Source organism: Acinonyx jubatus, chromosome B2 (assembly GCF_027475565.1).
Source record: "Acinonyx jubatus isolate Ajub_Pintada_27869175 chromosome B2, VMU_Ajub_asm_v1.0, whole genome shotgun sequence".
Classification (NCBI taxonomy): domain Eukaryota; kingdom Metazoa; phylum Chordata; class Mammalia; order Carnivora; family Felidae; genus Acinonyx; species Acinonyx jubatus.
The window spans coordinates 82,606,999-82,634,949 of record NC_069385.1 but is presented as its reverse complement, the minus strand read 5'-3'; the positions used below and the strand labels follow the sequence as shown (position 1 = coordinate 82,634,949).

At 34.8% G+C, this 27,951-nt stretch overlaps 1 protein-coding gene and 1 non-coding gene across 8 annotated transcripts in view; both read left to right on the top strand.

Annotated features, from left to right (window-relative positions):
* Nucleotides 1–27,951, top strand: part of SENP6 (SUMO specific peptidase 6) — a 114,167-nt gene that overhangs the window by 43,644 nt on the left and 42,572 nt on the right. For 6 of the 7 annotated variants that reach the window (XM_027057390.2, XM_053222560.1, XM_053222561.1 and 3 more), the window contains 3 exons: nucleotides 5,607–5,677; nucleotides 18,775–18,920; nucleotides 25,147–25,444. In XM_027057390.2, the coding sequence (XP_026913191.1) occupies nucleotides 5,607–5,677; nucleotides 18,775–18,920; nucleotides 25,147–25,444 (515 nt within the window). The remainder of the gene's footprint in view (nucleotides 1–5,606; nucleotides 5,678–18,774; nucleotides 18,921–25,146; nucleotides 25,445–27,951) is intronic. The other variant, XM_053222563.1, reaches the window with a different exon arrangement.
* On the top strand, nucleotides 1,564–1,666 carry LOC113598974 (U6 spliceosomal RNA). The gene has a single exon (XR_003419729.1). It is a non-coding gene; the product is annotated as a U6 spliceosomal RNA (small nuclear RNA).

Sequence of the window (27,951 nt, the reverse complement as noted above, 5' to 3'; positions counted from 1 at the left end):
CAAGCCCAATGCAGGATGCATTCTCATGACCTGCACAAGATCATGACCTAAGCCAAAATGAGAGTTGGACGCTTAACTGACTGAGCCACCCAGGTGCCCCAATCTTTGAGAGTTTTTAAAAAACAATCTTTTGTATATGATTTATAATTTGGTACAATAAACAACTTCAGTGGAATTTAATTAAGAGTAAGCATGTTCTACTTTCCAAATATCAATGTGCTGCAAAGGAAAATCAATGTAGTCTATGACTACATATTCAAAACTATCTCAGCAAAATGTTGGGAGTTGAGGAGGTAGAAAAGTAGAAATAAAAGGAATCTGAAGGCCTTTTTCTGGGAGAATTGGGAGGGGTAGAAGTAACAGGATTTTAAAGACCTCATCTCATTAGGGATGCAATAGAACATCTTGCTTGAATAACTGTTTGGAATCTTGATAACGTGTTAACAGAAATATGTAATTGGAATAAAGGTTGAGAGAGGAAAGGTAACTATTTGTTAAATTAATTAGGGAGGGAAAACAAATGAATAGTAATTATGCAAACCAGTAAAAATAGGGGAAAAGAGGAAACTGAAATATATACAAATATTAAAAAATGATAGGTAATAAAGATGAAAGGAAAACGTGAAATCTGTCAGTTGTTACAGTAATTGTGATCAGGTTGAATATATTTAATAGCAGACAAATTGGTTGGATTAAACCCAGTTATACTATGTCGTTTCTAAGAATCAGACATAAACTAACAATCTATAAGGTAAAGGGTATTTAGAATCACAAAAGGTGAAAACAGCATGAGTTAATTTTAATAACAAGATGGAATTAGGAATTAGAAGTACTAAATAGGAAAGGCACCTGTGTGACTCAATCAGATAAACGTCTGACTCTTGATCTTGGCTCAGGTCATGATCTCACAGTTCGTGAGTTCATTCCCTGTGTCAGGCTCCACACTGACAGTGCAGAGCCTGCTTGGGATTCTCTCTTTCCGTGCCCACCCCCCCCAAACTAGATAGATAGCTCGCTCTCTCTCTCTCTCTCTTTCTCTCTCCCTCTCCGTCCCTCTCTCAAAATAAATAAAATAAACTTTTTTTTTAGAAGAAGTATGAAAAAGGAAAAAGCATGTTTTGTAACAGGCATGCATAGTCTATAAAAGTATAACAACTTAACATATAAAATGTCCCTAAATATTTAAAATGCAAGAAGTTCTTAGTGTATAGCTGTGGGAGATTTTTAGTATATCTCAGAAAATTACACCAATTTATGAGTTTAACATGAGTTTGGAATAATGAATTTTAACACTTGAATATGAATACATTTATTTCATAGAAATGTACATCTTATAGATCAGTTAGAGCAATGAAAAGATTAATAAAATGAGCTATAATTAAAACCAAGCAAAAACCAAGACAAAAACTCAGCATCTAGATCCTGGTTTCTAATACCACTCTCTAAGAAAAAGAACATGGAGCAATGGCTGATTTTAGGGATGGGGTAGGGAAAATACAAAGTGAGTGTGGAGTGTCCTGTATTGTTAAAAACCAAGCAAGTACTCAAAAAACAAAAGGGTATTTGCTTCAACAGCACATATACTAAAATTGTAACATTAAAGAGAAGATTTTCAAGGCCCTTTGTAAAAAGATGACCTGTGGATTATGAAGCATTCTATATGTCTGTAAATTTTACATTATATGTATTTTATCAGAATTTAAAAAAAGAACTGACATCACATCAAGCAAGTGGACAAAGGAGCCAACTGAAAGCACTCCCAAAGACCAAAACTAAAACAATTGGATTATAATCTGAAGTATAAAATAAATACCCATATATCTTATTGATAAAAATTGGTTGAATAAATGAATCATTTATTTACTCAAATTATCTTGGGGTTTTACAAGCTATTTAAAATGAATTGAAGGAAATGGACAGTTGTTTACTATAGAATTCCAAATAATTTGCGTAGATATTCCACTCTTCAGGAAGTGGGGTTTATCTACCCTCATCCCTTTTGTGGGCTGGCCTGACTGATTTGTTTATTTCCAAACAGAGTGTTGAAAGGGAAAAATAGTAACTCTAGAATGGAGAAATCTGGCAACCACTACCTTAGCTAAATGATCAAGGTTAACATCACCAGTGATAAATCGTATTGATATTATGTACTTCCTGATGTGATGTGATGAGAGGGGCACTTCAGCTCTGCAGTAACCTTCCCCCTAAATTCATAACGTTGGTCTAATCATTAGAAAAACATCAGAGTGACCAAGGTTGAGGGGCCTTGACAGTTCTAAAGTGCCACGGTCATGAAAGATCATGTAAGACTGAGAAACAGAGGAGCCTAAAAGAGACATGACAATTAAATGAGGTGGATCCTGGAACAAAAAGATATTTGTGGAATAGCTGGTGAAATTCAGGTAAAATTTAGCACTTAGTTATAGTAGTGTACCAGTGTTGGTTTCTTTTTTTGATGTATGTATGATGATGCTGAAGGTGTTAACTTTAGGAGAAGCTGGGTGAGGAATATAATTCTGAATTGTCTTTAATTCATGTAAATCTAAAATTATTCCAAAATTAAATTTATTTTAAAAACCTTTCAGAGCTGAGGCCTATCTAACCTCTAATAAAGCAAAGCATTTTGATGTTATTTCAATATTTCTGTACAGAAGAAAAAAAGCTTTCCAGTTGTTTTTGCAGGTTGTAAAATGTTGAGTTCATGAGGTGGGTTGTTGTTTGTTTTTTTTTTTTTAACTATACAAACAGAAACCCTCCCAAGCAAAAAAATCCTCCCACCTTGTAGATATCAGATGACAAAGAAGCTTCTGTGCTTCTGCTTGGTTTGAGGGAAAGAAATATCCACTGGTAAATTAAATCCTAGACTTGAGCTTCATACTGGCTTGGAGTTTGAAATGTTAGTATCTGTAGAGCGATAGCACCCTCAAACCAAGAAATTAGTATAAAATTTGGTTTTTGATCACCTAACAATTTTTTAAAAACTAAAAATTAAAGAACACAAGATAGTTTATGGCTAGAAAGTTTCTAAAGATTTTCTTGTCAAAGTAATGCTACTTTTGTCCTGAAATCATTGTATTGTTATATTAAACTTTACGGTATGCTTTTATTTCTGAAATTTATTTATACACTATTTAAAAGAAAAATTAGTTTCCCCTGTTTATATAAGGAAACATGGAGCAAATATTCAATACATTATGGCTATTAAGATCTGGGAATTTTGGTAAATACACAGACTAGTTTATTAACATTACAATACATGATAAAGTCATGGATATTATATGATGTATTCTGTGTGGTGTTTGTTCCTCATTAGCAAGGCATAGTTCAGTGCACTGTGTCAGATTGCAAAAAACATGGTGCCTTCAGTGCAGCATTTTCACCAACCCCTGCACATGTATGATTGGTTGTCTCAGATGATTTATGTCAGTTATTACTGAGTAAACCTGTGTTTATAGCATACCCCGGAATAAGTCATCAAACAGGTTCAAAGTAACAAAATCTAAAATATCTATTTTCAGATTTTGTGCCCATTCTCTGTCAAATAATTATTTTCTGTATTGATAATCCTTAGTATTTAAGAATGTATACTATTTGTGTTATTCACTATTTTACCATAATAGTATCATTGTATTTTGCTTTAGATTCATTGCCTCTGTTGCATTTTAAAGTTGATATCTTTATTTTTCCAAGCAAATAATTATAAAAATTAAAGATTAAAAGAATGAATTATCTGCTTTAAAGATAAGACTATATTATATTCCCTTTAGTGTGAAAGTGTATGAACTATAAAACCATGAGTTTTGTTTTAAGTTTAATAAAATTAGCTAAAAACCTATCTTCTTCATAGTGCTAGTACTACTACTATCTCTAAGGCAAATTCTTATCTTCACAACTTACGTCCTCATAAATCTAAAATTTTCTCAGGGTAGACATTGCCCCGTTGTACAAAAATGCAGCTCAAAAATGAAAATTCCATTACTTATCAATATTGATGCAATTTCCAGATTTCAGATTCTGGCATTGCTATTCAATAGTTATGTGAATATAGGCAAGTTAATTAACTTTATTGTGCCTCCATCTCCTCTATAAAGTGCTAATAATAGTATATACTTCGTAAGGTAATTGTGAAGATTCAAGTACTTGATAGATATAAAGCACTTAGAACAGTACCTGGCACATGATGCTCACTATCTGCTAACTCACATTACAAACACACTACTATCCTTACTCTTTACTGTTTTCTTCTTGTGTCATTTTCTTATCTTCTTTTTAATTTAGGTCCTTTGACTTTTATAACATAAGAATATAAAATTCTTTTAGAAAAATTTCTTTAGAATTTTAATTTACTTAATTATATTACTCCGATAGGTATTGATCACCAGTGTGAATGAATTTACAAATAATAGAATAGCCTCTTTTATTTTTAATTCCCTGGTTAAGTAAAATGGGAATATGTTAGAAGTTTTTATTTAGGGTGAGTAAGTAGATATTGTAGTTCCCAGGCTTATTGCACTTTTTGTAAATCTTTAATGCTTTTATCCCACAGCTACCTTTAGGTTTTTGGCTTTACCCCCAAATTAGTGTGTATTTGGATTTATGTGGTATTTTAGGATCTTTATTTTCTGAGGATTATGTTCAAAATCCTGAAAATTGATTGTATATAAAGTGACAGTGTAATTTGATCTATTTTTTCAAGTATAATTATATCTCCATAAGATAGTGTAAGAATAAAATACTTGTTTCATATTGCTGGTTTGGGACATAACATTTTTTGTACTATTTTTCAAATTGTCCTCAAAACCAATATCCTAATCATCATTTATTCCTCTAGTTGTTGATTTGCTTTTAATTACTTAGAAACATTTACAGCAAAATTGGGCAAATTGGGCATTTTTAAAAAAATTTTTTTAACGTTTTATTTATTTTTGAGACAGGGAGAGACAGAGCATGAACAGGGGAGGGTCAGAGAGAGGGAGACACAGAATCCGAAACAGGCTCCAGGCTCTGAGCTGTCAGCACAGAGCCCGACGCGGGGCTCGAACTCACGGACCGCGACATCATGACCTGAGCTGAAGTCGGCTGCTTAACCGACTGAGCCACCCAGGCGCCCCAAATTGTACATTATTAAATAGCGGATTTTTTTAATTCAAAAAATGTGTGACAATGAAGTATTACATGCTCTTGTTTTTAATGTGTTTTATAAATTGTGATGGCAGTTTCAAAAGAAAACTAAAGTTTTGTACATTGAGGGAATAAATATATAACTTTGGTGACTACTTTGAAAGAACAATAATAACTTGGATTCATTTATTAAATATTTGTATGAAAGTTTGCAGTGGGGTCTGATGGATTAAGAGTCCATCTAAAATGTAGTCTAAAATGTAGTCACTGTTCTTAAAGATCTTACAATTTAGTAGGGTTTAGCATATTTGTATCATGTAGTTTTATTATTTTATAGTATTTTTTTATACGGCAAGGAAGCTGTGGTTTGCCTTTTTGGGGGGGGCGGGTTACTTTTAATAAACACATTGTAAGTGATTCCTCACCTTTTTGTTCTGAAAATATATTTTTCTGTTAGAATAATCTTTGTAAATTTCCTTTTTTAGGAAAGAATATCCACCTCATGTCCAAAAATTTGAAAATAATTCTGTAAGGTTGAGTCGGCCTCAAGGTGTCGGTAAGTGTACAGTTTTATTTATTAACACCTGTGAAGGGTTTTGAATAGTTGTATGAAAGAAAGGTAGAAATAGAGATATGACACTGGTTTTAGAATATTCCCAAGTATAACAGAAATACATAGAAAAGCATTTTTTGAACTGATTTGAAGTTTTACTTACCTGTGACCTAACATTTTCGGGGAATAGTTACCTACTGAAGAGATTACAGTTTGAAATCTTTTTTTTAATTAGGATTTGCACTAAATTCAGGATCCACATATTAACTGTAGATGGATTATAGCTTCAAAATTATGTTTGGGTGAACTATATTATAATCTTGTATGATGTAGTTTTCTTGCTTTAAATGGTTATGGTCCTAAAATTTAGAACATACTAGGCAACCACTGAATTTTAAAGAGACCATACCTGATACAATTATGTTAATAATAGATGTGGAGAAAAAAAGTTGTGGGTAGAAATTTTTGTTTTTATTGACATAATCTATTAATATACAAATATTAGTGCAAAAATAAAGGCAAATAACATTTACAGAAAATGTTTCACCATCAAATTGATTTTCGTTATCTAGAATAGTGATTTTTTAAAAACATATATATTTTTTAATGTTTATTTTTGAGAGAGAGAGAGAGCGAGAGAGAGCGAGAGATAACGACAGAGAGGGAAGGAGGGAGGGAGGGGCAGAGAGAGGGGGACAGAGGATTTGAAGCAGACTCTATGCTGACAGCAAAGAGCCCGATGCAGGGTTTTATCTCACTAAGCATGAGATCATTACATGAGCCAAAGTCAGACTCTTAACCGACTGAGCCACCCAGGCACCCCTAGAATATTGAGTCTTAATCTGTGAGTTTGTCCCAGTCCTTTACTTGCTTAAACCATAGCACTGCTTGTTCTTATCCAAAATCTAATTGATTTAAACAACTGGGTTTTCCTGATAGCTGTTTGTTTTTTAAAGCATCTATATTCTTTTCTACTCTTGAGTGGAAATCTTTTGTTTATTGAACATGGCCCTATTTTATAAAGAGAATATCCCAAACTCCTATTCATCCTCTTTTTGTTTTTTAAGTTTATTTATTTATTTTGAGGGAGAGAGAGAGAGCATGAGCATGTGTGCAAACATGAGCAGAGGAGGAGCAGAGAGAGGGGCAAAGAGAGGGAGGAGGAAGAATGCCAAGAAGTCTCCATACTGTTAGTGCAGACCTAACACGGGACTCAACCCCATGAACCATGAGATCATGGTCTGGGCTGAAATCAAGAGTTGGACACTCAACCAACTGAACCACCCAGGCACCCCTCTTCATCCTTCATTAATAACTTTGTAGTTATTATGAACGTGAATTACTGTACTTGGCACTACCTAGTTATGCTCATTAAGTTTAGTAATAATTGACTACCCTTTTCAACATTTATTCTGTTATACCTTAAGTCTTTATTGAACTCTTACTAAGTACTGGATGCTGAGTTAAATGCTTTGTATTCATTATTTACTTTTGTTCTAGCTCCTTATCCAAGATCCTTTAAGCTAAATTTAACTTAACCTACATTGGATACAGAGGAAACTGAAGCACAGAAGGATTAGATAATTTACTCATGGACACAAAGCTGGTATTGCAATCTAGGCCTAGATGATGCCAAAGCTCATGCTTGAAACCACTGTGCTTTACCGTTTTCTTGCTGGATCAGAAAGTAAGTTATTTCTGATCCTCAGAAAACTGCACAATAGGTGTTATAATTCCCATTGCACAAATGCATTTTGGTAAGTTAAGTGATTTGGCCCATTCATATGGTTTTAGATACAAATCAGCCCCAGGTTTGTTGCAAATAATTTTTAAAGTTTGATAACATTCATTTTGTGGATAAGAAATAATCCTTAAAAATTTTTTTTAATTTTGAAATAATTTTAGACTTACAGAAAAATTGTAAAAATAGTACATAGTATCCATTTATCCTTTACCTAGCTTCCCCTAATGTTAACATCTTACAGTCACAATAGTACATTTATCAAAACTATGAAATTGGCATTGGTGGCTCAGTCGGTTGAGCATCCAACTCTTAATTTTGGCTCAGGTCAGGATCTCACAGTTTGTAGGTTCCAGCCCCGTGTTGAATCCCTGCTTGAGATTCTCTTTCTCTCTCTGCGCCTCTCCTCACTTTTTCTCTCTCTCGAAATAAACTTTTAAAAAATATTAAAGATAAATCTTGATTTTATTTTATATTGAAAATCAGTCATGGTGGCAGCTACACGATAGAGAAGACAACTGTTTTTCTAGTTTGAACGACTGTAAAAATAGTTTAAAAAGCCAGTACATAACCAGAGTAACAATAGTTGTTTATGTTCTGTCCCTCTTCTTGGGACATATATCTGCTTCTATTATGAAAATTATCAAACATACGGAACAGTTGACTTTTATGGTGAATACACATATTTCTACCACATGGCTTCTACAATTAACACTTTTCTCTGGTGCTTTATTATATCCATTTGTACATGAATTCATTTTTTTATGCATGTTAAATTGTAGATAATCAGTACACTTTACTCCTTCCTAAACCTTTCAGCATTTCTATCATTAGAGGTCAATATTTGCTCATAGTTCTCTTTTTATTAAAAAGTTACATACATTGAAATGCACAAATCTTAAGCGTACAATTGAATAAATTTTAATAAGTACACAAACTTTTCCAACGCAAACCCCTGGGAAGACAGCACAGATAGTATCATCAAAATTTCCTCATATTTTTTCTCAGTCCTCATTCCTGCCCCCTCAAAGGTAACCATTGTTCTTATTTTTCCCTGCATAAATTAATTTTGCTTATTCTGGGACTTCACATTAGTGGAATAAAACATTATGTACTCTTTTATGTAAGACTTTTTTCGTTCAAGATAATTTGTTTTGAGATTGATCTATGTTACTACATGCATTAGTATTTTTTCCTTTTTAGTATTCCATTGTATGATGTACCAGTTTGTTTATCCATTTGCCTGATGGTAGATTATGGGTGGTTTCCTCTTTATGACTACTATGAATAAAGCTACCATGAACATTTTTTTTTTTTTAATGGAGGACCTTGTTTTTGTTTTTTTTTTAATTAGATTAAAAATGTATTCTGTATGTTCAACCAGCTAGTCATTTTTACTTGTAATAGCTTCCATATTCTGACCTTTCTGCTTAGCTGCAAATAGTGTGGTATATTAAAAAGATGTTGAGCTGGAGAATCCAATAAGAAATATTCTAATCTTGATGTTCTTACTATTTGGTCTTAGGTGAACATTCTGTTTTCTTCACTTGTAAAGAAACTGCTTTTTGTATACAATGAGTCTAACAAAGCAATTTAATCTTTATAGGAATACTGACTAAAACTCAGATGCTCTAGACTGGAGTAGCTTCTCTGTAACCTCTGGTGTTAGTTGTTAGGAGCAGTTTTCAGTTCCTCTCTTTGCCTAGAGGCCAAGTCTTTATGTTTCTAGATCTTCGAGTCAATGAGTATCTCTGTGTGACAAAGTTAAGACATTTTCAAAGATGATGTAGTAACAGCATTTCTTCCTTTCACTCATGTAATTTCATCTTTTTAAAGTATGTCATATGGTTTTAACTTCTGCTGTGTGATTCATTAATCCATTAAACATCTTTTGAGCCCTTAGCTTGTACAGTTTCTAGACACTAGGAAAACATGTGGCCAAAACATTATTTTCTGCTCTTTCAAAGCTGACAATATAATGGGAAGAAACAGATCAGTACAAATAATAACAGTAAAATACAATTAGGTGCTAATAGAAATACAGATTAAATGCTATGGAAGCTCCAAGGATTGTTTATTTATGCTTAGTGTGGGGCAGAGGCAGCATCTTAGCAAAGAATGGTTTGAATTTACTTAAATGGGGAGGGTTTTACTTGTGAAGAGAACAGTAATAGGTAGAGCATGATAGGACATACACCCTGGAGAAATGAACCTCTTTGAGGAGCAGTTTGCTTGGAAGACTGGAACATCAACACAAACTTTTGCTTGCAAAGAGATAGGGTTATGAATTTTTTCCTTAGCTACTAGAATCATTGAAAGATATTAAACATTAGAATGTAGTCATATTTTTTGTAAGATCACTTTGGCAGTAATGAGGAAGGATTCATTTGGAGTGAGGGAAATCAATTTAGGCCAAGAGTTAAGTATCTGAAATATACTGGCAGTGGTGTTGGAGAGGAAGTAATGAATTTAAGAGCTGTTAGAATTCCCTTGAATGTGAGGAAGGGAGGCACACGGAGAAGTCAGCTATTATTTAGATTTCCAGCTTTCTTGTCCAGGAAAGTAAAGTGTTTGAACTGTACAAATGCTGGAAAGGTAGAATTCACTTAGTGCAACTCTGTGATTACAGTAACAAGAATAATTGTATAGATTTCTTTTTTTTTTTTTTTAATGTTTGTTTATTTTTGAGAGAGGGACAGAGTATGAGCAGGAGGAGGGCAGAGAGAGAGAGGGAGACACAGATTCCGAAACAAGCTCTAAGCTCTGAGCTGTCAGTACAGAGCCTGATGTGGGGCTTGAACTCATGACCGTGAGACCATGACCTGAGCCAAAGTCGAACATATAACTGACTGAGCCATCAGGCGTCCAAATTGTGTAGGCTTCTTAAGACAATATCGTATTTCAGACTCAGAAATATTACATAATATTGATTTATATGTGTAGGTAACCTCCTTATTTAAAAAAAATTCAAAGATAAGAGGATATTAGAGGCACTTGGGTGGCTCAGTTGGTTAAGTGACTCGATTTTGGCTCAGGTCATGACCTCATGGTTTGTGAGTTCAAGTCCCATGTTAGGCTCTATGCTGGCAGTGTGGAGCCTGCTTGGGATTCTTTCTCTCCCTCTCTACCCCTACCCCACTCGTGTACCTGCATATGCACACGCTCTCTCTTTCTCTCAAAATAAATACACTTTTTAAAAAAAGAGGATATTGGGGTGCCTGGGTGGCTTAGTCGCTTAAGTGTCAGACTCTTGACTTCAGCTCAGGTCATGACCTCATGGTTTGTGAGTTCAAGCCCCTGTCAGCCCAGAGCCTGCTTGAGATTCTCTCTCTCTCCTTCTCTCTCTGCCCATTCCCTGCTTGTTCTTTCTTTCTCAAAATAAATAAATAAACTCAAAAAAAAATTTTTTTAAAGAGGATATTGAAGATAGGAATATGGAAGTATTTAACAAATTTGGGATTATGAAGGTAGAAAATTTTGGTTTGTAGACTCATTAACTTGTGTTTTAGAAACATGTATTGTCTTGAATACTTAAATCTTTGCTGATAAAGTCAGAGTGTAATAAATTATTCTTTTTGGGTGTTCATTCAATCACTTAAAAATTCTAATTATGTCCTTAATGAAAAGTATTAAATTTGCATTGAAAAATAGTGAGGAAAATCCTTTTGTATTTCTTGAATAACAAACCATTAGGCTGAATATTAGTTTAGTTTCCTTTATCTAAACAGTTGCACCCAATGTTTGAATTCTGTTTTTTTCTTATTACTAATCTAAGAAGAGTCACTAACTTTAAGTGTGTGTGTGTGTGTGTGTGTGAGAGTGTGTATGAGAGAGAGAGACAGGTTGATTGACTGACTGATTGGTTCGTTGTGGGAAGTCCCTCTGCTGTCTTAAAAACAGAATAAACTGAAGAGAATGTTGGTACGCTTGATGAGAGTGGTCCACAGTGTGTGCAGATCCTGGTGAGGAGTGAAAAGTAAAGCTACCAGGACATGATTATAGGCTACAACTTAAAGTTCTGGTTATTCTTTTATTATTATTACTTTTTATTGATGTATAGTTGACATGAAATAATGCATGTTTCAGGTATACAGCATAGTGATTCAACGATTATAAATTACACTGTGATCACAAATGTAGCTACCATCTATCACATGATTGTATGTATACAACACAATTACAATACCACTGACTATTCCCTATGTGTGCCTTTTATCCCCGTGACTTATTGATTCCATAACTGGAAGCCTGTGTCTCCTACTCCTCTTTACTCATTTTGCCTACCACTTCTCACTCTTGGCAACCATCAGTTTGTTCTCTGTATTTATGGGACTTTCTGCTTTTTGTTAGTTTGATTTGTTAGATTCCACACATAAGTGAAATTAAAAGGTATTTGTCTTTAGGGGCACTTGGGTGGCTCAGTTAGTTAAGCATTCATCTTCGGCTCATGTCATGATCTCACAGTTTGTGGGTTTGAGCCCTGCGTCATGCTTTGTGCTGACAGCTCAGAGCTTGTAGTCTGCTTCAGATTCTGTGTCTCCCTCTCACTCTCTACTCCTCCCCACTTGTGTGCTCTGTCTCTCTCAAAATTAAATACATAAACATTAGGAAAAAAAGGTATTTGTTTTTCTGTTTGACTTATTTTGCTTAGTACAGTACCCTCTAGGTCCATCCATGTTATCACAAAAAGCAAAATTTCATTTTTTTTTTTATGTCTGAGTCATATTCCAGTGTGTATGTGTGGGGGGCACATCTTTATCCCTTCATCTCTCAGTGGACACTTAAGTTGCTTATATTTTGTGGCTATTACAAATGATGTTGTAATAAATATAGGGGTGGATAAATCATTTCAAATTAGTTTTTTAGTTAGTTTTTTTTTTTTTTTTAATTCTTTGGGTGAGTATCCAGTAGCAAAATTACTGGATCCTATGGTATTTCTATTTCTTAGTTTTTTGAGGAACCCTTATACTGTTGTCCATAGTGGCTGTACCAATTTACATTCCCACTCACAGGGAGCAAGGATTCCCTTTTCTCCACATCCTCATCAATGCTTACTTCTTGTCTTTTTAATTTTAGCCATCCTGACTGGTGTAAGGTGATCTCATTGTGGTTTTGATTTGCATTTCCCTGATGATTAGTAATGTTGATTCATCTCCTCGTGTGTCTGGCTTTGGAAAAATGTTTATTCAGATCCTCTGCCCATTTTTAATCTGATTGTCTTTTTGTTGTTGAGTTGTGTAAGTTCTTCATGTATTTTGGATGTTAATCCCTTATCAGATAATAACACTTGCAAATTTCTTCTCCCATTCACTTGGTTGCCTTTTGTTTTATTGATGGTTTCCTTTGCTGTGCAAAAGCTTGTATAGTCCCAATTATTTATTTTTGCCTTTGTTTCCCTTGCCTGAGGAGACAGATACAGAAAAATATTGCTAAGGCTGATGTCCAGGAGTTGACTGTCTATGTTTATTTTAGGAGTTTTATGGTTTCAGGTCTTACATTTAGGTCTTTAATCCATTTTGAGTTTATTTGTGTGTAGGGTGTAAGAAAAGTGGTTCAGTTTCATTCTTTTGCCTGTGACTGTCCAGTTTTCCAAGCACCATTTATTGAAGAGACTGTTTTCCCCCTTGCATATTCTTGCCTCCTTTTTTGTAGATTAATTGACCACCTGAGTGTAGGTTTATGTCTGGGCTCTCTATCTTGTTCCATTGCTTTATGCATCTGTTTTGTGCCATTTCTTTACTATTTTAATTACTGTAACTTTGTAGGATAGTTTGAAATCTGATATTGTGATACCTCCAACTTTGTTCTTCTTTCTGAAGACTGCTTTGGCTATTCAGGGTTTGTGGTTCCATACAAACTTTAGGATTATTTGAGCTACTTCTCTGAAAAATATTATTGGTGTTTTGATGGGAGTTGCATTGAATCTGTGGATTGCTTTAGATAGTATGGACATTTTAACAATATTTTTCCAATACATGACATGGTATACCTTTCCATTTATTTGTGTCATCTTCAGTTTCTTTCATCAGTGTCTTACAGTTTTCACAGTACAGGTCTTTCACATAGTCAGCTAAATTTTTTGTAGATAATATTACTCTTTTTGATGCAGTTATAAGTGGGATTAAAAAAATTGTGCTAGGTTATTTGTGTACAGAAAACCCGTTTCCATATATTTTTTATTCTGCAACTTTACAGAATTCATTTATTACTTCAGATAGTTTTTTGGTGGTGTCTTTAGGGTTTTCTATATGTAATACCATGTTATCTGCAAATAGTGAGTTTTGCTACCTTACCAATTTGATTGTCTTATAATTTTTTTCTTGTCTGATTGCTGTAGCTAGGGACTTCCAGTCCTATGTTGAATAAAAGTGGTGAGAGTGGAAATCCCTGTCTTGAGAAAAAGCTTTCAGCTTCTCACTGTGCGTTTGTCCTATGTGGCATTTATTATGTTGAGGTATGTTCCCTCTAAACCCACTTTATTGAGAGTCTTCATTATGAACAGATACTGAATTTTGTCAAATGCTTTTTTATATCTATTGAGACGGTCATATGATTTTACCCTTTATTTTGTTTTGAGATGTATCACATTGACTGATTTGTGGATACTGAACTGCCCTTGCTTCCCTGGAATAAACTCCACTTCATTGTAGTGAATGATCCTTTGATGTATTGTTCAATTCAATTTCCTAATATGGGGCGCCTGGGTGGCTTGGTCGGTTAAGCGGTTAAGCGTCCGACTTCAGCTCAGGTCATGATCTCACGCTCCGTGGGTTCGAGCCCCGCGTCGGGCTCTGTGCTGACAGCTCAGAGCCTGGAGCCTGTTTCAGATTCTGTGTCTCCCTCTCTGTCTGCCCCTCCCCTGTTCATGCTCTGTCTCTCTCTGTCTCAAAAATAAATAAACGTTAAAAAAATTTTTTTAATTTCCTAATATTTTGTTGAGGATTTTTGCATCTGTGTTCATCAACGGTGTTGATGTATAATTTTCTTTTTTTGTAGTGGTTTTGTTTGGTTTGGTACCAGGTACAATCAACCATTGTATTGATTTTGTACAATGAATTTGGAAGCATTTCTTCCCTTTTTTTTGTTTTGGAAGAGTTTGGAAAGGATAGGTATTAACTCTTCTTTAAATAGAATTTACCTGTGAAGTTATCTGGTCCTAGACTTTCGTTTGTTGAGAGCTTTGATGACCAGTTTCGTTTTGTTACTAGAAATTGGTCTGTTCATATTTTCTATTTCTTCCTGACTCACTCTTGGAAAATTATGTCTCTAGGAATTATCCATTTCTGCTAGTTTGTCCAATTTATTGGCATATAATTTTTCATAGTTATCTCATAATTCTTTGTGTTTTTATGGTATCAGTTGTAACTTCTCTTTTTTTTCGGATTTTGAGTCCTCTTTTTTCTTGGTGAAAAAGGTTTAGAAGTTTTGTTTATTTTTTCAAAGAATTTCTCTTGGTTTCATTTCTTTTCCATTGTGTTTTTAGTCTCTGTTTCATTTGTTTCTGCTCTGGTCTTTATTATTTTCTTTATTGTATTGACTTGGGGCCTTGTTCTTTTCTGGTTCCTTTATGTGTAAGGGAACATTTGTTTATTTGAGATTTTTCTTGTTTTTTTTTTTTTGAAGTAGGGCTATATCTTTATAAACTTCACTCTTAGAACTGCTTTGATTTATCCCAAAGTTTTCAAACCATTGTGTTTCCATTTTCATTTGTCTCTAAGTATTTATTTCCTCTTTGATTCCTTCATTGACCCATTGGTTGTTTAATAACTTGTTTAGCTTCCGTATGTTTGTGGGATGGTGGGGTTTTTTTCCCCCTTCAGTTTTTCTCTTGTAATTGATTTCTAATTTCATACTGTTGGAAAAAATGTTTGATATATTTCAGTCTTTTAAAATTTGTTGAGACTTGTTTTGTGGCCTCACAATTGATCTCATCTGGAGAATGTTCCATGTACACTTGAAAAGAATGTGTATTCTGCTTTTTGGGGATGAAATGTTCAATATTTATGTGTTAAATCCATCTATCTAAGAATATGTTACTTAAGGCCACTGGTTCTTTATTGACTTGCCGTTTGGATGCTTTTTCCATTGATGTGAATGGGGTGTTAAAGTCCCATACTATTACTGTTTTACTGTCAATTTCTCCCTTTATGTCTGTTAATATTTGTTTTATGTTTTTAGGTACTCCTGTGTGTTGGGCACGTAGATATTTACAATTGGTATACCCTCTTGTTGATTGATCCCTTTATCATTATTTAATGCCCTTCTTTGTCTTTTGTTACAGTCTATGTTTTAAAGTCTATTTTGTCTGATATAAGTATTGTTACCCCAACTTTTTTTTCCAATTCCATTTGCATGGAATATATTTTTCTGTCCCTCCACTTTTAGTCTGTATGTGTCTTTAGGTCTGACGTGAGGCTCTTATAGGAGCATATAGAAGGGTCTAGTTTTTTCTTTTTATCCATTCAGTCACCTTTTGTCTTTTTATTGGAGTATTTAGTCTATTTACATTTATAGTAATTATTAACAGGTATGTACTTATTGCCATCGCACTCATTGTTTTTGGTTGTTTTTTAGTTCTTTTTCTCTTGCTCTCTTCCCCATGATTTGATGACTTTCTTTAGTGTTATGCTTGGGTTCATTTCTTTATATTTTTTGGTGGTTTGTGGTTACCATGAAGATCATATATAACATCCTATATATTTAGCAGTCTATTAAGTTGTTGGTTGCTTAAGTTCAATATATACTAAATTCACTACCGTTTTACTTCTTCCTCTCACAGTTTATGTATATGATGTCATTTTATATTTTATATTTTGTGTATCCTTTGACTAATTTTTGTAGACGTAATTGATTTTACTACTTTTGGTTTTTTAACCTTCATACTAGTTTTGTGTGTGATTGATCTATTGCTTTTACTGTATGTTTGCTTTAGCAGTAAAATTTTTTCCATAATTTCCTTCTAGTTATGGCTATTTCTTTTCTGCTTAAAGATGTCCCTTTAACCTTTCTTGTAAAGTAGTTTAGTGAGGATGAGCTTCTTTAACTTGTTTTTCTCTGGGAAACTTCTTTAGCTCTCCTTTAATTCTGAATGCTTATCTTGCCTGGTAGAGTATTCTTGGTTGTGAGTTTTTTCTTTTTAGCACTCTGAATGTATCATACTACTCCCTTCTGGCCTGAAAAATCAGCTGATAGCTTTGGTTTCCCCTTCATGTAACCATTTGCTTTTCTTCTGTTGCTGTTAAGATTCTCGCTTTATCTTTAATGTTTGACATTTTATTTGTCTTGGTGTGGTCTCCCTGGGTTAATCTTGTTTGGAGCTCTCTATCTCTGTTATCTCTTCCTCTATCTCTGTTAGGAAAGTTTTCAGTCATTATTTCTTTAAATAAATTATTTGCCCCTTTCTCATCCTTCTGGAACCCGTATAATGTGTTATGTTAGTATGGTTGATGTTGTCCTAGAGGTTCCTTAGCGTGTGCTTTTTTTTTTTTTTTTTTTTAATTTTGCTTTTGTTCAGCTTGGGTACTTTGCACTAACATATCTTCCAGATTGTTCACCCATTCTTCTGCATCCTCTAATCTGCATCTTCCAATGTATTTTTCATTTCACTTACTGTATTCTTGAGCTGATTGGTTCTTTTTAATTTTTTATATCTATGTTGAAGTAACATAGATATATAATTTGTTCATTTACTCTTTGTTCATGTCTAGTGAGCCTCTTTATGACCATTACTTTGAGCTCTTCATTGGGTAAACTGCTTATCTCCATTTCATTTAGTTCTTTTTCTGAAGTTTTGTCTTGTTCCATTGTTTGGAACGTATCTCACTGTGCCCTCCTTTTTCTGGCTCTTGCTGTTTCTATGTATTGGGTAGATCAGCTGCTTTCCCCGATCTTGAAAGTAATGGTCTTATATAGAAGGCATCCTATGAGACCCAATAGCACACTTACCTCTAGTCACTAGAACTAGGTGCTCCAAGGGTATCCCTTGTGTAGGTTGTGTGTGCACCCTCCTGTTGTGACTAAGCCATCACTTCTGCAGGGTGCACTGATGAGCAGGGCTGGCAGAAAGGCCTGGCTGTAGCTGCTGCAGGCTTGCTGATGGGTGAGGTTAACTCTTGGCACAGCAGGCTGAGAGGTCCAGCTACAACTTTTGTGAGTGTGGTTATAGGCAGGGCACTGTCCCTGTAGGATTGCTCACTGGGTGTGGCATTGTAGGGGTTGCTTTGGAGGCACACATAGGGTTTGGCTATTTGATTAAAGTGGTTTCGCAGGGGAATGCCAGGGTAGCATGAGCACTGCTACTAAGGAAGATAGATAATGTCAAAACTGGCACCTGCAAGTGTCCAGTTAGCTAGGCTGAAGAAAAGCAAGGAAAATGGTGCTTCCCAGCATTTCTATTCTTGTATATCCCTCCCCCTTTCACACATGCCCTAAACTTAGTCAAATGAATGTCCTTCATATATAACCCAGGTGCTTTTCAAGGTGCTGTTTCTGTCCTGGGTCTTGGACTAAGTGATAAAATGCATTGATCCTTTAAAAGCAGAGTCTTGGGGCGCCTGTGTGGCTCAGTCGGTTTAGCGTCCGACTTCAGCTCAGGTCACGATTTCACAGTTCGTGGGTTCGAGCCCCGCGTCGGGCTCTGTGCTGACAGCTCAGAGCCTGGAGCCTGCTTCACATTCTGTGTCTCCCTCTCTCTCTGCCCCTTCCCTGCTCATGCTGTGTCTCTCTCTGTCTCAAAATTAAATAAACATTAAAAAATAATAATAATAAAAAAATAAAAGCAGAGTCTTTTTTTTTCCCCCTTATAGCCTTCAGCTTTCCCAGAGCTAAGGCCTACTGATTTTCAAAGCTCTTGGAGTTATCACTGCTGATTTTCAAAGCCAGGTGTTATGTGTAGCTTGTCTTCTTGGGGCTGATTCCCAGAGCCAGGGTGCCTAACTTGATCCCCTCACTCCTCTGGGAGGGCCTCCACGCCTGTGATACCACTCCCACTTTTGGATTACCTGCCAGGGATTTTGTTCCCGACTGCATCTCTGCCCCTCATACCCTCTCAATGTGTCCTTTCTTTTATACTTTTATAAAGATTTGTTCTGGTAATCTTAAGATTATTTTCAGAATGAGTTGCATTATATGTAGTTGTTGCCTTGGTGCCCGAGGAAGGAGGTGAGCTCAGGATCCTCTTAGCCATCTTCCCCTGCTCCCAAGTTTTGCTTACTCTTTGTTGTACATTTTGAAACATTAATTTATTTTAATCAAACTATAATAATTTGATAATATAAATTAGTATTGTTTATAGCAAAAGTCATGAGGAATTTATAAGATTTATTTTCAGTACATTTGTTTTTTTTTCTCCTTCCTTTAGATCGTGTAACAAAGAAAATTGAAGAGTCAGAATCACATCTGGAGTCTGAAATTAAAAGGAAAGTACCACAGAAACGTCATAGTAGCACATATCAGTCTCTATCTCCTCTGTCTCCTGCTTCAAAAAAATGTTTAACTGATATAGAGGTGGGTAGAGAAATTCTTCTTTGTTGCTAATCAATTAGTTGGTATTTTTATCAGTATAACATTTAATACTTACTAAATTCTAGGGGATCTTTCCTTATAGCACTAGAAGAGACATAGAAAAGTTTTTTTTTTTAATGTTTATTTATTTTGAGAGAGAGCGAGTGTTGAGTGGGGGAGGGGCAAAGAAAGAGAAGAAGAGAGAGAATCCCAAGCAGGCTCCACACTGTCAGCATGGAGCCCAGTGTGGGGCTCAGTCCCACGAACCATGAGATCTTGACCGATCTGAGACGAAATTGAGAGTTGAACGCTTAACCTACTGAGCTGCCCAAGAGTCCCTAGAAAAAAAAATTTTTTAATGTGTATTTATTTCCAAGAGAGAGTATGAGCAGGGGAGGGCAGAGAGAGAGGGAGACACAGAATCTGAAACAGGCTCCAGGCTCTGAGCTGTCAGCACAGAGTCAGATGCAGGGCTCGAACCCACAAACCATGAGATCATGACCTGAGCCGAAGTCAGATGCTTAAGTGACTGAGCTGCTTAGGAGCCTCTCCAAGAAAGTTTTTTAAGCAGACTTTTCTGCCTTCACTATGTCATTTTTTTCATTATCCAAAATGTAAAACACATATATCTGGAAAGAATTTATCAGTGCCTTCCTGCAACATACTCCAAATAATAGCTCTCAACCAGAAATATTTTGAAATTATTTTAAATTTGCAAAAAAGTTGAAGAAATAATAAAACAGCTTACATAGACTTCTATTAGATTCCTCAGTTTTCCACATTTGAAATATTGATCTCCCTCCCTTCCACCTTCCCTCTGTATATGTGTGTGTTTCTGCACCATTTGAGTATAAGTAACAAATATGATGCCTATTTATTACTTTAATGTTTTAGTGCACGTTTCCTTAGAAAAGGCAGGGGAGGGGGCAGAGAATGGGGCATGTTCCTATAAAACCAGAGTATGCTTGTCAAAATTTTATAATTAACATGGATCCAAAATTACTGTCTAATCCACCAACTCCATTCACATTTCACCTAATTAATTTCCTTCACTGGAACAGGATCAAATTCAGGATTGTGTTATATTTTATTGTTGTAATCTTTAGTCTTCCTTAATCTGGAATAATTCTTAGTCCTTCCTTGTCTTTCATTAAGTTGATATTTGTGAGGAGTATGTTTCTTCATGATTTATGCATTTTTAAAGAATCCTCTCAAGTGATTCTATAATCTCATCATTGCATCATATCAGAATATATACAATTTTCACATTATAACATTTATCTTAAGATGTACTTTCCTATATTTGTCCACCTTAAAGTTAATTAGTAGGTATTATTTATTAATAAGATGAGCTGCTGTAAGGTAGAGTGTATATAAAGTATAATAAAAGGATGTACCACTCTAAGGTAGAAATTTTCCTTATATTTACTTATTTCTTTATACAGCTCAATACATAGATCTTTTCTTTTTTTGGAAGTATAGTAGACACAACATGGATTCTTACTCAAAAAAATTATACTCTGTCACTGTCATTATTTTGATGCTCAGATTGTCCCAGTCTTGGCCCCCAGGAAGTTCTTTAAGCTGGTTCCTCTTTCTTTTTGACATAACCACATCATTCTTTGAATACTTCCCTTAAGTTTTGATGTAACCAGATGGTCTAGACTTCTTTGTATCTTCTCTGTCTCAGCTCTAGAGTTATGTATTTCGCCAAGGGCCATTGTTCCTATAAGTGGAGGGACCATATTTGGGCATTAGTTATGCTTATTGCTAGTTGGTATCATGTGTAGAGGCCCTCTCAGTGGGCAAAACTAGCAAATATATGTGTGTTTATGTGTTAATATTTAGTACATGTTAAAATGCATGCATTCACACTGATAGTTCCAGTTCTGGTCTAATACCACAGTGTTTATCTTAGCCTTTCCCACTTTGCATATTTGTAACTTCCTTCTCTGACTGAGAAGCCTGACTCCCATCATTTACTTATTGGTTCAGTTGCTTTTTATCTGATCATTCTCCTGGAGTGCCAGCCTAAGGTTGGCCTAGCCCATACTGGCATTTCCCCGCTGCCTGGCCCACTGCTTGATCCAGGTAAAGAAGCAGAAAGGACACACTGTCCTTCTCTCCCCTAAGCATGCCAGCTGAAAACCTCAGAATTTTTTAACATCTAAAATAAATCTTTCTTTTACTGTTTACTGCATTCCAGTTGTTCTTACTCTGTTCTTAGTGAACATAAAGAATAGATTCTAGCCACCCTTTATGTAATTTTTAATTCTTAAACAAAATTAGTGGTTTTTTTCCCCCACATGTAGCTTGTGAAATGCTACACTATGTACTGTTTACAAGGAAACACAGTCTTTGATATTTAATGAGATTATACATCTTAAGGATATTTACTAAAAATGACATCTCATTGGTGTCTCATCAGAGACAGGTTCATTCTTATTAAGCTTACTTGGTTATTATTTATCTATAGAGTCTGGCAGATAGTATGTGTTACTGACTAGGATTTATTTTATTTTGTAATAGTCTACCTACCAAGAGGGGGAAAATGAGACTTTAATTAGTCTTTGTTTTCCAAAAGAAATTTTATCTAACATGAAATTATTATGGAAATATATAACTTCATACACACTTTACTAAAAGTAATTGAGCAGTGTTGAGATTATAGTGTTTAGATTGTTAGGTTGATACAGTTCTGAATCTGTAGTTTTTATCATGGAAAATTTAATATTATATTTGGTTCAGCTAACATGCATTTTGTTTTTGTTGCAAATAGTTCCAAGGTATGTGTTTCTTAGCTGATGGAAGGCATATGATAATAGTTTATAGTTCATTCTGCATTTTAATATCAGAAATTTGAATACTATGTGCTTTCTGTGTTTAGTATCAACTTATAAAAGGAAATATGTGGGAGTATTACCTTTTCATGGGGTTCTTTCCATTGAAATATGTACTATTTATCTTTGTTATAGGCAATGAAAAATTGGAGTCAGATTTTTTTTACGTTTATGTGTTTATTATGAGAAAGAAAGAAAGAACACAAGTGTGCACACTGTCGGTGGGAGCAGAGAGAAAGGGGGAGAGAAAGAATCCCAAGCAGGCTCTGCACTGTCAGCATGGAGCCCGATGCAGGGCTTGAACTCATAAACCATGAGATCATGACTTGAGCTAAATTAAGAGTGAGACACTTAATCAACTGAGCCACCCAGGTGCCTCTGGTGTCAGATTCTTAAAAGACAGGGTTAGCTTATATGTAGTTGATTCCCACTACAACAGATGGGGCTCGGTTTTCCACATAAATTAATATCTTTAAACTTTTTTGGGGTTCACCAGGATATTTTGTAAACCTATGTAGAAATGGAAGTATTTCTTTGCTTACTATGAAAAGAGTGGGGTTTAGATTTTTCTGAGATGATTAGGTATTTTATCACAGTGTGGTATGCATAGATGGGCACTGCTGTTTTGTTTGAGTTTCCCTTTTAGGTGCATTGTGACATGGCTAACCATTTGAAGTCCATTAGGGAACAATTGCATTATTTCATTTAAATGTACAGTTGACCCTTGAACAACACAGGAGTTAGAAGTGCTGATCCCTGCACAATTGAAAATCTGCATATTAACTTTTAACTCTTACAGAATTTTATTCATTTATTTATTTCATTTAATTAACTGTTGTCTAGAAGCCTTTCCAACAACACAGTTGATTGTCACATACTTTGCATGTTATGTATTATATAGTGTATTTTTTTAAATGTTTATTTTTGAGAGAGAGAAAGCACTAGTGGAGTAAGGGTAGAGAGAGAGGGGAACAATCCAAAGCAGGCTCCAGGCTCTGAGCTGTCAGCACAGAGCCTTATGCAGGGTTTGAACCCACAAACCATGAGATCATGACCTGAGCTGAGGTCAGACGCTTAACCACCTGAGCCACCCAGGTGCCTCTGTATACTGTATTCTTACTATAAGGTAAGCTAGAGACCAGTACATGTTGAGAAAATAATAAGGAAGATAAAATACATTTACAGTACTGTATTTATCAAAAAATATTGTCATGTAAGTGGACCTATGCTGTTCAAACCTGTGTTGTTCAAGGGTTAACTATACTAGTATTTCTTTCCCTTATTGACAATAGGCTAAAATTCGAGAGGTAGATAATCTGTCCCATGTTTGTGTCTAACGAGTTATTTGCATAGTTCACCTGTTAACTATACATCCTAAATACACAGGGCACTATCACAAGTGCTATGAGAAAAAAATTCCTTATACCTAGACTCCACAAATAGTATAACAGAATTCTGCTATGTATTGGCAGAGAAAGAGACATGTTCTTTTTTTTTTTTTTTTTTATAATCTACATATGCTGTGATAGTGAACAATGTTCTAAGTTCAGCTTTGCCTTGGTTGAAGCTTGGTTTCATTCTTTGTTGTTATCTGGGGTAGATCCTTGAATAGATAACATGGTTTGATAGAATGGCTCTGTTGTGAGTCATGTAAGACAAGGGAAACAGTTTTTGTCAGTTTTCCCTTGTTTAAAACAAGAAGATAAGACTAGACCAGTGGTCTTTAGACAATTTCCTAAGTGTATTTAAGGTATAAATTTACATAGAATAAGATGTCCAGAATTTAAGCTTTTAGCTCAGTGAATTTTGAAATTTATGTTTATACAACATGTTCCTCCTACAACTACTTGATGACTTCTGTCACCTAAAAGATTTAAAAAATTTTAAACAACTATACATTCTCTTACATATTTTTAAGTTGACATTGAACATTTTTTGTTTCAAGATTAAATGGTTACATAGGATGTAATAGTTGACACAGTGAAAAGAGTAACATTTTATTTTATTATTTTTGAGAGAGAGAAAACGCAAGCTGGGAAGGGGCAGAGAGGGAGAGAGAGGATTCCAAGCAGGCTCCATGCTGCCAGCACAGAGCCCACTGTGGGGCTCGAACCTACAAACTGTAAGATCATGACCTGAGCCGAAACCAAGATCAGATGCCCAACTCACTGAGCCAGTTGGTGCCCCAAAAGAGTAACATTTTAAAATAGAGAGTGGTTAAATCACTCTCCTCATACATGGATCTGGTAACATCCAAATACTATAACACTTGATAATTACTATTTCTTTTTATTATTTCACTGTCAGAAGTATTTATCCACTTATTTCCTATTATATAAGACTCAAAGTGTTAAATTTATTTTTGATTGAGTTATTTCTGTTATTAGTAGCACACTTGATTAAAACTATATGTTATAAAGTTTGATAAGTTATTTGACATAAAATTATTGGAAATGCATGTTTTAATTAGAGATACTGATTGTTTTTTTCAACTACTTCCTGTGTGTATGAATAAATATTATGCTGGGCATAGTGAGACAATTCAACATCTATTCATATTTTTGCTTCTTAAAGATCTAAGTGCTAAAGAACCTTTTTCACATAAATAAGTACATGAGTATGAAAATAATCCTTAAACTTCTTCTAAATTATATGCCCCAAATCACAGGAAGCTCTACTATCAAGAAACATTTTTAATAATCTCACAATTGTAACCTACACTAGGCCTTCCTTAAAATATTTTTGAAGCACTGTCTTAGAAATCAGTTGTCTTGTAAAAGTTTTTGTTAACCAGTGTTTAAAATTGATTCTTTTTTCCAACATTTAAATTATCCTTTGGTTTGGTTTGGTGGTTTTTATACTCCAGGGCAATGCACCATTGTAATATTTCAAATGGAAGTGTTTTGTTTTTTTAAGTAGGAGAACAATTCTGGCAGGAGATAGCTTGACATCAGAGGCATAATCAAGTCAGGTTTTGGAATGATATGTGGAAATTGAGAATTTTAGATGTTGATTCCCTTAAGATTATTTACATTCTGTATGCCATAGAAAATCTTTATATAGCCCTTAAGTAGTGTACATGGTCCAACGTAAGGATTGCTGGATTAGATGGTCCCGAAAATTGCTTCCAGCATCCTGATGCTAAATCCCAAGTAACATGATGTATTCAGGATTTTTTGGCAGCCATGGTGATGATGATGTGGAGTGAGAGACTTAATTTTGAAATCTTATTTTTTATTCCATAATGTTGAAATAAAATGCCAAAGTCTTTTGATTTTTTTATTCTTTTGGAACTTAAGGTTTCTAACCAGTGTGGGTATTGTCCAAAATGTGGAAAAGAAAAGGAAAATCAGACAAAATGCCAAAGTTGTGGTATTCTTTTTCCTAAGGATGTGCAAAGAAATTGCAGACAAGCTATAACTTTGAGTGAATCTACTGGACCATTATTAAGAACATCAATTCATCAGAATTCTGGAGGACAGAAGTCACAAAACACAGCATTATCATCCAAGAAGTTTTATGGCAACAGTCTGGGAAAGATTCCAGTTGATATTATTGTGAATTGTGATGATAGTAGACAGAATTATTTGCAGACTAATGGGAAAGTCATTTTACCTAGGGCAAAAGTAGCCAAACTCACAAACCTGAAAGAAAGGAAAACAAGCCTGTCAGACCTAAATGATCCAAGTAAGTATTTTACTCCCTTTAGTATTATTTATATCAATCCAGTATTTTTTACATATGTTTTTAATGTGAGCATGAGCATATTTGAGAAGTATAGTTTTAATAGGTATTTGTGTCAGTTATATAACATGTTCTTTGGGTAGATGATTAAAACTGTCCATGTAGTTGGAAAATAATAACTGACTTTGTTTTCACCCCATCCATCTTAAATAGTGGGGAGGTGGGGGGAGCACAGACCTTGACCCCAGTCTTAGGTCAAGTGCCAGTTATGCCCAACTTTCTAACTTTGGTCCAGTTCATTTAATCTCTCTGATTTGTAAATGGATTATTTTCTGCCTGATAGGGTTTTTGAGGAAGTAAATGAAGTACCATATAAAGTGCCTACCATAGCCCAGTAAATAAAGTGTTTGACATGTAGAAAGAACTCAATGAAAATTAATTCTCTTACCACATTTACTCTTCCCTTAAATCTTTTTTTTTTAAGTTTATTTATTTACTTTGAGAAAGAGAGTGAGAATGAGCAGAGTAGGGGCAGAGAGAGAGGGAGAATCCCAAGCAGGCCCCACACGGTCAGCATGGAGCCTGACATGAGGCTCAAACCCTTGAAGTGTGAGATCGTGACCTGAGCTGAAACCAGGAGTCAGACGCTCAACCAACTGAACCACCCAGGCACCCCATTTTCCCCTAAGTCTTTTTTTTAACCTTTAGACATATGTGTGTATATGAAATGCAATACTGTTTGTAATAAGTAGCGAAGATTAGAAACAGGGAGTAGTTGAATAAACTATAGTGTACATAGCTGTAAGAGGAGAGAAAGATCTCATTTAATATTCTATAGAGTGAGTTTTAAGATCTTTAATAACATGAATAAAGCAAAGTACAGATCACAGTAGATAATGTGCTACCCTTTGTTTGTGAAGGTGGGAGAATGAATATAGGGGATTTTTTTTTAAAAGAAAGACTAAAAACTAATTTTAAAAATAATTGATTAGAAGGGAGGAAACAGTGTAGGAATTAGGGATAGATGCCGGATATCTCCAAACATACCTTTTTTGTAGATTTGACTTGAGAACCATGTAAATGTTTTACATAATTATAAAGCAAAATTAAATAGGAAATTTAAAAAAATCAAAACCAAGATGAAACTAATGAACCTAATTATATATCTGGTTGGTGGCTTGAACACACAGAAGAATTATTTCAAATGAATTTAAATTAAAATAATACTGTGGCTATGCATTCCTAATGCGATATATTTTAAGGTCAAACAGAATTGCAAAGAAATTCTAAGTGCATTCAGTAATACTGTTAATATTGGTATTGCTATTTTTTGTACTGTTATTTTTAAACACATATATCGATAAAACAAATAAGCAATTTTATTATTATCTCCAGAATCCAAGATTTTCAGTGTTAGAGCAAAGGAATTCAAAAGTAAAGTCAAAGAAGTAACAATCTCATAATTTTAAACTTGGATTGGAGAGACTGGCATGAAATTATTATATATATTCTCTTAGATAGAAGTGAACAATTCTATTTCCCATATTTGTGTTTTTGAATACTACTTCTCACTAAAAATAAGTAGAACTCCTCAGAGAAATGGCTGACTCCAGGTCTGGAGCAGGAGTGTGTGAGATAAATCTAGATCATTTACTCATATCAGGAAGCATGGAAGCAGTCAAAAACTACTATGGACATGTCAAAAGACATAGGAGCTAAAATGAAAGGGCTCCTATTGACCAGTAATGGGACTGTATGAGTCACAAAAGGTTTCATAACTGCTATTTATTGAAATATGCCAAATATATTAAATTTTTTTTTTTTAGCTCGCAATGATATCATCTCCCTACTCCCCCAAAAGAAAAAAAGCGCCCAGTTGGTTACTTTTGGAGGTTGCTTAGGTTCCAAATCATTACTCTGAAAACTGGTAAATGAAAGGGGGTGACATAAAAATTTTTTTCTTAAAGTAGATTTTACTTTTTTTAACGTTTATTTATTTTTGAGAGAAAGAGCACACGGGAACGTGAGTGGGGGAGGGGAAGAGAGAGAGAGGGAGATACAGAATCTGAAGCAGGCTCCAGGCTCTGAGCTATGAGCACAGAGCCTGACGTGGGGCTCGAACTCACGAATTACAAAATCATTACTTGAGCCAAAGTCAGACACTTAACCGACTGAGCCACCCAGGTGCCCCTAAAAATAAAAAAAAAATTTTAATCTGAGAAATATGTCAAGTTCTATTTTAATTCAGTTCAATAGAAAAACCTTAGCTCAGCGGCCCCTACCTGGCTCAGTTGGGAGAGCATGCAACTCTTGATTTTGGGGTCATGAGTTCAAGCCCCACAATGGGTAAAGAAATTACTTAAATAAATAAACTTAAAAAAAAAAAAGCAAACCTTAGCTCATAACAGTGCATTAGCTTATTTTTCAAAAAGAACTATTAAAAAAATAATAACTGTGATAGGTATCAGCCAACAAACACATCTGTTATGATACTATGATGATGTTAGTAT